The 13927-nt window shown below is 32.8% G+C and overlaps 2 protein-coding genes across 2 annotated transcripts; both read left to right on the top strand.

Annotated features, from left to right (window-relative positions):
• The first annotated feature begins 893 nt into the window (after positions 1-893).
• On the top strand, positions 894-2272 carry LOC130636220 (uncharacterized). Its single transcript, XM_057445875.1, has one exon. It carries the CDS (start codon positions 994-996, stop codon positions 2077-2079), a length of 1086 nt encoding a protein of 361 aa, XP_057301858.1. The 5' UTR covers positions 894-993; the 3' UTR covers positions 2080-2272.
• Positions 2273-8816: 6544 nt separating this feature from the next.
• LOC130636219 (uncharacterized) lies at positions 8817-12155 on the top strand. Its single transcript, XM_057445873.1, has 2 exons — positions 8817-9211; positions 10734-12155. Exons 1-2 carry the CDS (start codon positions 9157-9159, stop codon positions 11159-11161), a joined length of 483 nt encoding a protein of 160 aa, XP_057301856.1. The 5' UTR covers positions 8817-9156; the 3' UTR covers positions 11162-12155.
• The last annotated feature ends 1772 nt before the right edge of the window (positions 12156-13927 follow it).

Below are 13927 nucleotides of genomic sequence, written 5' to 3'. Positions count from 1 at the left end.
TGGTTTACCATAATGATTTTCAAACTGTTAATGTATCAGCGTTTAAGTCCGGGATCATAAAAGGGACAGTGCAAAGTTTTTAAAAATTTGCCTACTAACTACTATTAAATATAGCATATTTTTTGTTTTTTAGGATAACCAAAATGAATTTTTCTTTATAGTACAAATGTCATTACGTTCTAGCAATATGCCTAGTAAAACATTTTATTTTTCAAGTGTTGCAGACTGCATCGCAGACTAACAATTACATATTTTTATACAATGACATTGAAAATATTCTGTATTTACTTAGCCTGCCTCGACAGAACTAACTTAAAGCGTGATGCACTTCTACATTTCAATAAAGCATTGTTTACAAAGTAAATTTCTGAACCAATACATGCTTCCCTTATATGGACTGACGGGAGGAGTAAACCCTGACATTAAGCTTGTTACATGATGAACAACGGTGTCCATTCCCCAAGAAATTTTTATTAATTGATTAAATTACGTTAATTTCAAAAAGTTTTTTATTGTACAATTGGAAATTAATTTTTGATTGCCTATCAGTATCTAACGACTATAGAATGCTATTGTGGAGACGTTTGTGATTTAGAAACGTCATTACAAATATACTTAAAGATCCCATTTCAGTGTGTTCATACTGTAACTACCTACGGCCGACCTTATATAAACTGGCAAAATACAAAGTTTTTCTTTCCTCCAAAATTATGCAGGTTATAGAAAGTGGGATAATAAAACCATTTGTCTTTGAAAAAAGTCATAACACTCTTTTGATGATGTATTTATGATGATGATTTCTGAGCGATGGATTGCTGCAACTATGATTTTTCAAAGCTTTGTTAGACGTTGATTGTCGTATAAACACAGTTATTGCGGCTCTGCGGAGGAGTTGTTGACATATTATTTTATTGATCTTGGAAAGTTTTTAAGTCATGCATTCACGCTATCACCGTCATTTCTGCGAGCTGTGCGTAGAGCAGGTTCGAAATTATGGTAGGTTCTTCCCGAAACATCGAATGGGAAAAAGATCCACTTGTATTTAATTTTCACAATGAAATACCAGGCAAAACAAAAATGCACACTAAAAGTTTGAAGCTAGAAGACTGGGTTCGAATTGATAAATCATATCCAGAGCAAATGTGTTTGAAACAGAAGGTTATAAAGGAGCATAAAGAGCAGGTGTTCGTTAGCAACGATGATGAACATGCCCAAGAATGTAAATGGGAACTGTTTGAATTACTTGTCGAGTATTTACCAAGACGATTTCCAGATATTTTTGAACTAAAGGAAGGCTGTATTTTCAACAAAGTTTTGGACGACTGTATATCTACGTCTAGAGATGATCCGGAAGATCCTTTACTCCGAACTGGTAGGCTTACACAAGAAGATTGGGTAATTATAGAATGGAGTGATGATGAACAGGGTTACGTCTTAACATCTGGTATAGTGTATTTTCCGATGCGTTGGTCTCTTCTTGAAAAATTTAATAAGGGTATTGCAAGCATTCACACGCCTGTAAAGCCTTTTACGCAACATCTCGTGCACAAAGTATACGACATATTTAAAGTCATGAAGCCAGAGGCACCCTTATGGCGAGCTAATTGGGCGGTCTTTAATGATTTGGACGGACCGCTTGACTTATATACACCAACCGGTCATGACGCGCGAAACGATGTAAATCAGTACACAAAATACGAAGGCGAGAAAACTGGCAAAGAGCTGACTTTCCGAGCTGAGTATCAAACATTGCGAAAGCTACCAAAAACAAAATGTATTGTGTTTGGTATAAGAACATATCAACGATATTTAAACGATTTTAAAAATTTTCCTACTCGTGATAGCGAAGGGTTGATCAAAGCGATCGAAAACTTAAATGATGATTTTCAAATATACAAGGGGGCCAAATATTGGAAAGAAGCTGCTATTAAATATTTGAAAAGTATAATCAATGAGCGTAAGGAAAAACCGTCAATTGATGAAACAAAAGGTATTACCAGGTCATGGTACCTACCTGCGACACTGGCCGTTGGTGTTGTTGCTACAGGACTGTTAATTCACCGTTATAGAAACAATTGAAAGTTAGAACAGTATAAACAAAAACATAGACACAGGAAAAAAATCCAATGGTATACAAAAACAAATGTAAAGTAAAGAAGTCGCATAAAACTAAATTAGTTGATACTTATTTCTTATCTACTTTGATTTTAATTTTTTTTAACGCGGTGTAGTAGCTATGATTATAAAAAAAATTATTGGACAGCAAATATAATTGTTTTATGTTTTTGTTTTTAATCTCTTTTTTTTTTTTTTTAAATCACTTTAGAGAAAGTATATTGAAGGTGTGCTTTTTTATTAAGAAAGAATGAAAGGTCAAGTTTATTACCGGATTAGTTCCTTTTTTTTAATGACATCTGAGAAAAATAAAGTGACGCATACATGTTTTCAATATTTTTTAAAAAACATCTCAGCCTCGTTTTAAGGTGTTTTAAGGTAATGCGGCCGAGATTCATGATATGTTGAAATACCTACAAGGTAAGGTTGGAATAATCTCCATTTCCGCGAATTTTTTTTTCTTAAACCGTTGGCTTTAAGTTGTACCGCATGTAAAATCGTATTTTTGATACTAGAAAATACCCGCTAGTTACCATAGAAGCAACTAAGAAAAAATTTGAACTTCAGGAAACGAGAAACAGCGACATGAAGTTGGAATCTGATTGCGTTTTTTAGATTTCTTTGACAGTGAATAAACCGCAAAAGGTGTTCGTTATAAAGAAGAACGCGTAACAATGGCAAAAAAAACAAAAACAGATTGTATATAAAAAAATAATGAAGAAATGAAAGAGGACCAGTTTTCGTTATTAAATTTTAAGGGGTGTTACCTTTGCTCAAAAAGTGGCGTCGATTTGCCCCGGCCTTAAAACCCTTGCATTGGGCAACATAGCCAGGAGACACAGCATAATTTTTAATTTTGAGCCCCAGCGCAATTTTTTAATAAAAAATTACGCTGAGTCTTATACGATTTTTCTGTGGTCAGAATACTGACCGCGCTATTTGATTGGTTAATTCTATTGTTCTTTGCTCACATGGTCAATCAGGAAATCTTCTGTTTTGAGCGCCTCATTCATCCGAACAAATATAGTAAATTATTACTATCCATAAGCAATACTTTATGCTTTAATTGATTCCTTCTGCTCTACTTAGTCTCAATTTTTGTTCATTTGCTCGATTATTTTTGTTTATTTCTTAAGCCCGTCGATTAATAAATATATTTAATGTATGTATATTTTTATATTATATACTTTGATGTATAATTTTCATTTTCATATGTTCTGGTCTTAACTTTCCGTCAGAGTCTATTATATCGATGTCTTTCAATCCTTCACCACTTTGAACTCTGCTAATCTTGTCTACAGTTTACAGTGTCTTTTTTTATAGAATAACTTATTTCTTTATTTAAATATTATTATTATTTTAATAGGACGAATAGCCATTGTAAAATATGGAAGTGCCTGAAAGACAATTAATAAAAAAAAGGAAAAAAAAATATTGTATTATTTAAGATGTTGAGATGTGATCACGCCGACTTTGTGCTCATTGGTTAATTGTAATTATGGGTTTGCTATAAGGTGGATTGGGATTAGGATTTTCTCTGACACTTAATTGCGTCTAAGCTTTAGTTTGAGAGAAACTGAACTTGGTATCCTCAAAGAGTGAACTAGGCTATGGATGACATGGAAGCTATTAAAAAAGTCACTTAAGCAATGCTTTGGACTTCCAAAGTATTTGAGTTTCCTTAAAGATATCACTGTTTAACCCTATTCGGTCCGGGGTTTTTTGAACATATTATGACTGAGGAGGGTGGATTCCGCCCCCTCTCAATTACTTTCCATAGGCAAATTTCCAAATTGAATCAATTCGGTCCACTTATAGTACGTCACAAAAAGAACAAAATGGCAGCAATAAAAATTCGCTTGCGTCTGCACATTTTCTGTGACGTCATCAAAAGCTTGAATTTCTTTTGAAGTCCCACTATCTGCATAAAATTCAATTCCTTTAATTCTAGAGCGACTTTTTACATTCTGTATAACGTTTCTGAAAGGTTTTATTCCAACGGGTAAAATCCGAAATAATCAAGAAATCGGATTAGTCACGTCTCGAAAATATAGAGAACGATTCTTCTTGATGAAACAAAGTTGTGTTGTAAGTTTCAAATTCTAAGAATAATTCTAACAAAAGCTGTTATATAGGGTAATACAGGATAGGGTTAACCTACAAAATATTTGTTTTTCACTAACAAACTTATGTTTAACCCTGCAGAGCTAAAGATGAATGTTGATAATATTTGTTCACGAACTTAGAATTCGAAAAAGACATTCAGATTTATGCTAGAAAATATACAGACTCTCTACCAATCGTTATGCAAAACGAAATAACATAACGAAATAATATAACTTTAATTTCAGCTACCGAATTCTCTTTAAAACTATATAAAATGTATAACAAAAGTGATATTAAAAAAGGATAAAACCTGAAAGTATTACAAAGCTAAGTTATGAGCAATACTGTGTATGTATTCTATGATGCGACGATCGCGGTAGTCATCTACGATACAATTTCTGGGGTGGGGGACACTTGACCAGAGGGGGCAAGTCCCCGTGGACAATCTTCCGGGGAGTATTACTGAGTGACAATTTACCAATTGTTCGGGGCGGGGGGGATTCTCCGCGACACGCTGCAGCATTTTGAAATTGCTACTGCATGAATGAAGCATACAACACTAAAAAAGTGTTGCATGAAACCAAATTAATTTGAATATGTTCAGAATGAAATTTTGCTGCATTGCATGAAAAAAAGGGGAAAATAGTCCCGGGTGAAATTTTGTTCGCGCATGCAATGCACAAAATCGCACTTCATGTGCATAAAACATTGCACCATGACCCTAGCGCTTTACTGCAAATTTCCACATGCGCAGAAAGAAGCTAGTTTTATATTTAAAAGTGGAAGATAAATATCATTTTGGATTTATTAGTCAGATCAATTTACTGGAGCTTTTATGTATATTTTTTTTTCAATGTCAAAGTCGTCATTACTTTCACTATTAGGATTCTACATCAAAAGATCTTGTAATGTCTTTCTCTTGAGTACAGAGGAATTCTGACATGAAATTGGTTATTCTTTATTAAATAGTTTCAGTCATATAACAGAACAAGGTCATTTGCTTTTCACTGTGTTCTTCTATGTTTCTTCTTTTTCCGTTTGTTCTGTTTATTATATTTTTTTTCACCCAATCGCTAGAATTTCTTTTCTTCGCGTTATATATGAACTAGTCTCTTTTTCCAACACTGATGTCTCGTGTAGCACTTCTTTAAATTAAATGTAACAATACATGCAGCAGCAGTATCCCTAGCTCTTTGAATCGTTGGTCAGATGCACGTCGTACTGCCTGAAAAAAAGTTTATAAAACTGTCTATCGTTACATTTGACAATAAAATATTTGTACTTTGGCTGGTTTTTGCTGACCTCAGCAATATCCTTAAGCCCTTATATCTCCACATGCGTTCGCCAAAAGCACATGATGCTGCAAAATTTCTTCATCAGTGTTTTAAGCGCTATAAAATAGAGGTAACGGGGGTAAACAAAGTTCTACAACATGATTTTTTAGAGTACCGAGGGATCATTACTGACGCCCTAAAAATTCAAATAACGATTTTTTCCATTGTTATTCTGCCTAGGTGGTTTTTTCCACGAGCTTATTTGACTTACACCGAACAAGACAAAATTTGTTTCATTCCTGTTAAAGAATAAGCAAATTTGAGAAAGTAAGTCTAATTCGTTTATCCGCTATTGAAACGTTACGTAATTGCCGCCAGTAATATAATTTACTAGTCGATAAGGCCCGTGGAAATAATCCACTTAGGCAGAAGGACAAGAAAAGAATAGGTTTTACAGATTTTTTTGCTGGCATTAGCAATGCAGATTAAAAAAAAATGCCGAAATTTAGTTTTTTCGTTACCTGTAATGTGTAGAGGTTAACACGCTGATCAAAATAATGTATAGGATCATATGTTTTGACGAACGCCTAAGGGTTTAAAAATTTTGCTGACGTCAGCAAATACCCGCCAAAACACAAAGAAATTTGTATATCTGTTGCCTTCATTGTGTTGATATCAACCCGTCCATTCAAAAACGGATTCGGGAACCCAGATTTGGGAAATTTATCCAAAATGGTCGCAGGTGGTCCCTAGTCACCCACGAGGTAAAAAAAATTGACGTCACCGCCTCGTTTCCACATTATTTGGCCACAAAGTGTTCAGTGCACTGTAAAGGCTTCATTAATTAATTAAGAATTGAAATTAAAGTAGTGATATTGATGTCGCGTCGTAACGTCAGAAAATTTAACATTTAAGACATAACTTTTTCGGCTCCATCAAAAAAAGATAAACACATCCACTATGACCGTCACACACACTTCGTATTATTATATAAGAAGAAGAAGAAGAAAATACAGCCTAGCATTTTGGCAGATAATGTCTATCAGGAAAAATTTAAGACCAGTAAGTGTCATTTTCCATCCTGAATATACTTTCGTGTAGTATCAAGTCATTTCAATTTTTTTTTTTACAAATTTCGCTGTACAGCCTCGCGTGCATTCAAGGAAGCCCCATAACCACTCTGTTTTGTAGGAATTTCAGTCTGTGTTCATGAAAACCGATGTCACTGTAAAAACACTTCAAGATCATTTGATAATCTATTTTCTCACGATAACTACAACCTGACAACGAAAAACTGTAATAAAATGAATAGGAAATAAATTTAACAAAATAAAAAAGTGCAATCGGTTTTGAGTTTAGAAACAAAATGATTACAAATCACGAGAGAAGAAACTTTTCGGAGCTTGAAATCTTATAAAATCTTGAAAACATGAACTGCTTGAGCTTCAAAATTTATAAATGAAATAAATAATAGATTATTAGAGCTTTAAAGAATAGAAAAACAAACTTTTGACCTTGAGTTTAAGTACTTATCGGATAAAGTAAAATATAGTATTTTGTTGTAGATAAAAATACCTTTGAGTTTAAAAAATGTATCAAACAGAGTAAAAATAACTGGAGCTTGATGCTACAAAACATAGAAAAATATAAACTGCTTGCGCATTCGAATTTGAAATGGAATGTCTTCATGAGAGTACTTCTGCATTCGCAAAAAAGTGATTTCAAGGGAGAAATAATTTCCGTGTGCGTGTGGGAGTAATAATTTCCTTGGAAATTACCACTCTGGGAGTAAAAATTTTGAGGAAATTATTAATGGGGAATAATTTTTTTCGGGGAGTAATTATTTACGGTTACACCGGAAATAACGCCCTGCATGTCGATAGTACAAAAAGCATGGCATATCATTTATGCCGCGTAATTAAATCTAAAAAATAAAAACTTCTTAAGAACAAACTTTTTAAAAAATTAAAACTTCCTGTTTCACAACTTTTTTACACTCTATAATTTAAGTCCGACACTCAATTAAACTATATTCCAACTTTTTTGTGTCATATATACCAATTAATTACATAAAAAATTACATAAAAAATTATTAGAACGAATGTTGAATGTCCTTGACTAAGTGCCAAACCCCATCCCCACCCCCTTGATTAACCACCCAGTTGGAGTACGCGCTCGAAAAATTAATGTTGTAGGCATAATCCTTGAATAAGTGTTTACCCTTTAATAAACGTTACCACCCGACCTTAAGGAACAGGGGCTCATAAAAATTAAATTTTATTTTAATATTTCGATTTTCTACGACGTTTGTCTGCAGGAAAAATGAAGGAGTAAGAAATAGCATGAATATTTCGTTCTATCTTCTAGCTTTCTTTTCCCCCAGTTTTCTCCAATCATTTGTTTGAACTACCTCATATTCTAAATAAGTAGCTGTCCTTTACTTTAGGATTTAATCCTGGATTAAGAGTACAAGTTCAGTTTGTTTTCAGGTCTGTACTAATAGCCCGCTATCACAGGTTGTTTATAAAATAGATGGAAAATGCTTCTAGTTAGCTTTATCAAATCAACTCTTCCATCATGGTTAGTTTTTTTGTTGAAAACAGCATATGACAAACATACCATCTAAATAAGTTTTCGATTATTTAAACTATATTGAAACTAAACTGTATTGTCTCCTTAAAGATTGTTATCTGGTATCTACTGGTTTTCCATAACTGAATGTCGTAACGTTCAACTTTCCATTAAAGACGACTTCTTGTAAGGTGCGATTTATAAACAGAACCTGCCAGAATTCAATAGATAGAAAAATTTTGTAGATGAGGAAAATTTTGCAATGCAAAGGTAATTTGAAAAGGAATGAGTAATTGTCTTTTATATCGACTATAAAAACCAAAACAATGACGATTTGTAAAAAAAATCTATATATACGTCATTCTCTTACGTTTATGCATTCTCAGAATGACGGATCAAAATGAATAATTCCAAATAGTATGTGAACATTAGTAAATATAACTTGAAGGAACTACACAGTGCGCAATAATTAGACAGTCTAAAAGAACGAGATATAAGAACTATGCACAGTGGTTGTATAATCCCCTGGTCCATTCATACAAGGAACTTAATGACGTCGAATCGAATTACATCCAAAGCCGAATATATTCATTGAATAAAAATTGCCTACTATAGCACTTTTATATAATTTCAAACTTCTCCTTGTTATGTTTGGCTGAAACAACAGCAAGGAGGTATACACGTCATCAGCGCTATAGCAACGAAACTTCGATTACTATGAACGGTACGGAATCGAAAGTCAAACCATAGTGAGATGACGGTTAGCTTGTTTAACGAGCATTTCAAAAACAATTTATATTATTTTGTTTTTTTATTGGATGACTAAATATAAATACATGAGCTTAAGTGGTATGAGGTATTTTCAAGTAATTTGATTTTCAATTGCGGTAAAGATATATTGTTATTTTACTTACCGTACACTTTTCACTCCTTGGGTCACCACCAATTTATTAAAAAGACGGATAATTTTCTAAAATTATCCATTTTTACAAATTGTGTCAATAACCTATATAAAAAACAAAGAACTGCATAAGAAAGGCGACAGACTTAAGGTTTTTTACTGGACATACAAAAAGAAGAGAAGACTGAAATGAATGGAATAAAATATTGTAAATGTTTTTGGTTTTTATATGTTTCCCACTTCGGTAAGTGTGCATGAATTTATTTATTTTTTATGTGGTGATTAAGTTTGTATATTACACAAAATATAACGCGATTGTAATGTTGTCTTTGTTTTCATAATACTTTGGTAAACTTCGACACATAGACGTCATGAAAGTTTGATTAATTACCGCTAATACAAAATGTCCAGCGGTGTTTTTACAGCTTAGCAGATCGTTTTCTTGCACTTCCAAAAATGTTAGGGCAAACACAACAATATTTCGATAGTGTCGCCTTATTTTCATTTGATGACATTATTACGTGTTTTGCGTTCTTAAAAGAAAAGCGAACGAAAAAGCCAGGAAAGAAGACGACTATAGATTTTTAAATCCTAAAATCTATGAAGATAACTTTAAAATTTATGTGCTGAAAAGTCAATCTTTTAAAACATTAAAATTGAATAAAATTAAACTTCTAACTGCAAGAAACTTGGGGTCTTCTTTAACTTTGGCCTTAAGTTACAGTGAAATTTTTAGTACGTGTTTCAACAGTATAAACTTCATTTGTTTATAATTTTGTATGCATTAAGATCGCATTCAAAGGTTTTGTTTTCTATCTTTAAAAAAGTCGTGCACCTTTGTAACACAGTAATAAGGGTTTAATAAATCTTTGTTTGATAAATAATAAAACTCATAACTGGATGTAAGCAGGGACATGTTATTTTCTTTCAAGATGACTTGATGCGATTGTATGGCATGCTTAAGGTAGGTTTCCATACTGCATTTTCCGTTCTGGCGAGGAAAAGCTCGGGAGTTTAACCTTAATGGAAACCGCTTGAGAGAAAGATAAACTCGCTGCCGTAAACAAAAGAAACCTTTTGCTACGAATTTAAAAATAATAACAACTTTGTTTTTTATGGCAGTGAATTAAAAGAAGACGTAACATGAAACAACTAAAAAAGATGAGAAAACTTTTTCAGGAAGAGGGGAGAGTTATTATTTACTGTTAGGTTATGAATTTAACTACTGATGTTTTCCCAACAAGTAGTTTATTAATGTGTTTGTTAGGACGATTTAAAAAGTATCTATGAATTCTCCTAATCATAAAGTCAATGCTAACAGATCTCTTCTCTCTACTTAACAATAAACACTTTTTTCTGAAAGGAGCTGTTATTCTGTGTTAACTAAAAATGCAAAAGAAATTGTAGTTTTTTCTACTATTTTCTTCGAATAAAATGGATTGCGCAATTGCTTACATTTCCTTGCATTTCATTGGTTAAAACGCTCAAGAGAAAAAATACGCGCAAGAAAATTTGAATGAGTTTAGCTTTTTGAAGCTTGGGAGCATCTTTTCACGTCGAGTCAGCGGTCATTCTACTTTAATGCGAATGCTTGTGGAAAAGCTTGATCGGAAAATGCAGTATGGAAACCTACTTTTACGCTCTGAAAATTTTAAAGAAAAGTTTCAATATACGCCAGATAAAACTGAGAGTCTTGTAATGTGTCAATTTTTCAGTTAAGTTGTCATCCAAGTTGTTTCATGTTATCTTTCTCATATTGAACTTAGCCATGTTGTCCATCAAAGCAACAAAAAGGGAAAGAAACGATTCTCAAACCTGCATTACAGAGTGGACACCGCGAAACATCGATAAATATGTAATGCTTTTTGAGATTGAATGCAGAAGTGAAATCACAAATATATTGTGGAAGAGAAACATTACTGCGAACCAGCCTGTGTCCTGTGGTAATGTCAGTACATCACAAGTGCATTCAGTAATAATTCGAAGAGTATTTATGAAAGAAAAGGGTGGACAACTATTGTATAACCCTGCGTTAAACAGAAATGGTATGAGAGCTATTTGTGTGTTTGTTTGTTTGTTTGTTTGTTTGTTTGTTTGTTTGATTTTTGTTTGTTTGTTTGTTTGTTTGTTTGTTTTTCTGTTTGTTTGTTTTTTTGTTTTTTTCTTTGTTTGTTTGTTTGTTTGTCTTTGTTAAATTGCTATTGTTGAGTTAAATGATTGAATTATTAAACTGGTGCTCAAAAAAACTCGCCCAAGCTCTATTTTTTGCCTAGTTAGATAATATCCACTTATTACAAAGATTAATATTTCGAAGGAAGGATACACGAGAATTTACTGTTTCTTTAGATCAGGAAAAAGATAACACTACTCTTTTTTGCTGGCATTAGCAATGCAGATTAAAAAAAAATGCCGAAATTTAGTTTTTTCGTTACCTGTAATGTGTAGAGGTTAACACGCTGATCAAAATAATGTATAGGATCATATGTTTTGACGAACGCCTAAGGGTTTAAAAATTTTGCTGACGTCAGCAAATACCCGCCAAAACACAAAGAAATTTGTATATCTGTTGCCATCAAAAAAAGATAAACACATCCACTATGACCGTCACACACACTTCGTATTATTATATAAGAAGAAGAAGAAGAAAATACAGCCTAGCATTTTGGCAGATAATGTCTATCAGGAAAAATTTAAGACCAGTAAGTGTCATTTTCCATCCTGAATATACTTTCGTGTAGTATCAAGTCATTTCAATTTTTTTTTTTACAAATTTCGCTGTACAGCCTCGCGTGCATTCAAGGAAGCCCCATAACCACTCTGTTTTGTAGGAATTTCAGTCTGTGTTCATGAAAACCGATGTCACTGTAAAAACACTTCAAGATCATTTGATAATCTATTTTCTCACGATAACTACAACCTGACAACGAAAAACTGTAATAAAATGAATAGGAAATAAATTTAACAAAATAAAAAAGTACAATCGGTTTTGAGTTTAGAAACAAAATGATTACAAATCACGAGAGAAGAAACTTTTCGGAGCTTGAAATCTTATAAAATCTTGAAAACATGAACTGCTTGAGCTTCAAAATTTATAAATGAAATAAATAATAGATTATTAGAGCTTTAAAGAATAGAAAAACAAACTTTTGACCTTGAGTTTAAGTACTTATCGGATAAAGTAAAATATAGTATTTTGTTGTAGATAAAAATACCTTTGAGTTTAAAAAATGTATCAAACAGAGTAAAAATAACTGGAGCTTGATGCTACAAAACATAGAAAAATATAAACTGCTTGCGCATTCGAATTTGAAATGGAATGTCTTCATGAGAGTACTTCTGCATTCGCAAAAAAGTGATTTCAAGGGAGAAATAATTTCCGTGTGCGTGTGGGAGTAATAATTTCCTTGGAAATTACCACTCTGGGAGTAAAAATTTTCAGGAAATTATTAATGGGGAATAATTTTTTTCGGGGAGTAATTATTTACGGTTACACCGGAAATAACGCCCTGCATGTCGATAGTACAAAAAGCATGGCATATCATTTATGCCGCGTAATTAAATCTAAAAAATAAAAACTTCTTAAGAACAAACTTTTTAAAAAATTAAAACTTCCTGTTTCACAACTTTTTTACACTCTATAATTTAAGTCCGACACTCAATTAAACTATATTCCAACTTTTTTGTGTCATATATACCAATTAATTACATAAAAAATTACATAAAAAATTATTAGAACGAATGTTGAATGTCCTTGACTAAGTGCCAAACCCCATCCCCACCCCCTTGATTAACCACCCAGTTGGAGTACGCGCTCGAAAAATTAATGTTGTAGGCATAATCCTTGAATAAGTGTTTACCCTTTAATAAACGTTACCACCCGACCTTAAGGAACAGGGGCTCATAAAAATTAAATTTTATTTTAATATTTCGATTTTCTACGACGTTTGTCTGCAGGAAAAATGAAGGAGTAAGAAATAGCATGAATATTTCGTTCTATCTTCTAGCTTTCTTTTCCCCCAGTTTTCTCCAATCATTTGTTTGAACTACCTCATATTCTAAATAAGTAGCTGTCCTTTACTTTAGGATTTAATCCTGGATTAAGAGTACAAGTTCAGTTTGTTTTCAGGTCTGTACTAATAGCCCGCTATCACAGGTTGTTTATAAAATAGATGGAAAATGCTTCTAGTTAGCTTTATCAAATCAACTCTTCCATCATGGTTAGTTTTTTTGTTGAAAACAGCATATGACAAACATACCATCTAAATAAGTTTTCGATTATTTAAACTATATTGAAACTAAACTGTATTGTCTCCTTAAAGATTGTTATCTGGTATCTACTGGTTTTCCATAACTGAATGTCGTAACGTTCAACTTTCCATTAAAGACGACTTCTTGTAAGGTGCGATTTATAAACAGAACCTGCCAGAATTCAATAGATAGAAAAATTTTGTAGATGAGGAAAATTTTGCAATGCAAAGGTAATTTGAAAAGGAATGAGTAATTGTCTTTTATATCGACTATAAAAACCAAAACAATGACGATTTGTAAAAAAAATCTATATATACGTCATTCTCTTACGTTTATGCATTCTCAGAATGACGGATCAAAATGAATAATTCCAAATAGTATGTGAACATTAGTAAATATAACTTGAAGGAACTACACAGTGCGCAATAATTAGACAGTCTAAAAGAACGAGATATAAGAACTATGCACAGTGGTTGTATAATCCCCTGGTCCATTCATACAAGGAACTTAATGACGTCGAATCGAATTACATCCAAAGCCGGATATATTCATTGAATAAAAATTGCCTACTATAGCACTTTTATATAATTTCAAACTTCTCCTTGTTATGTTTGGCTGAAACAACAGCAAGGAGGTATACACGTCATCAGCGCTATAGCAACGAAACTTCGATTACTATGAACGGTACGGAATCGAAAGTCAAACCATAGTG

This window comes from Hydractinia symbiolongicarpus, chromosome 3, assembly GCF_029227915.1.
Source record: "Hydractinia symbiolongicarpus strain clone_291-10 chromosome 3, HSymV2.1, whole genome shotgun sequence".
NCBI classification, from domain to species: Eukaryota; Metazoa; Cnidaria; class Hydrozoa; order Anthoathecata; family Hydractiniidae; genus Hydractinia; species Hydractinia symbiolongicarpus.
This window is presented reverse-complemented; position numbering and strand designations above follow the sequence as displayed.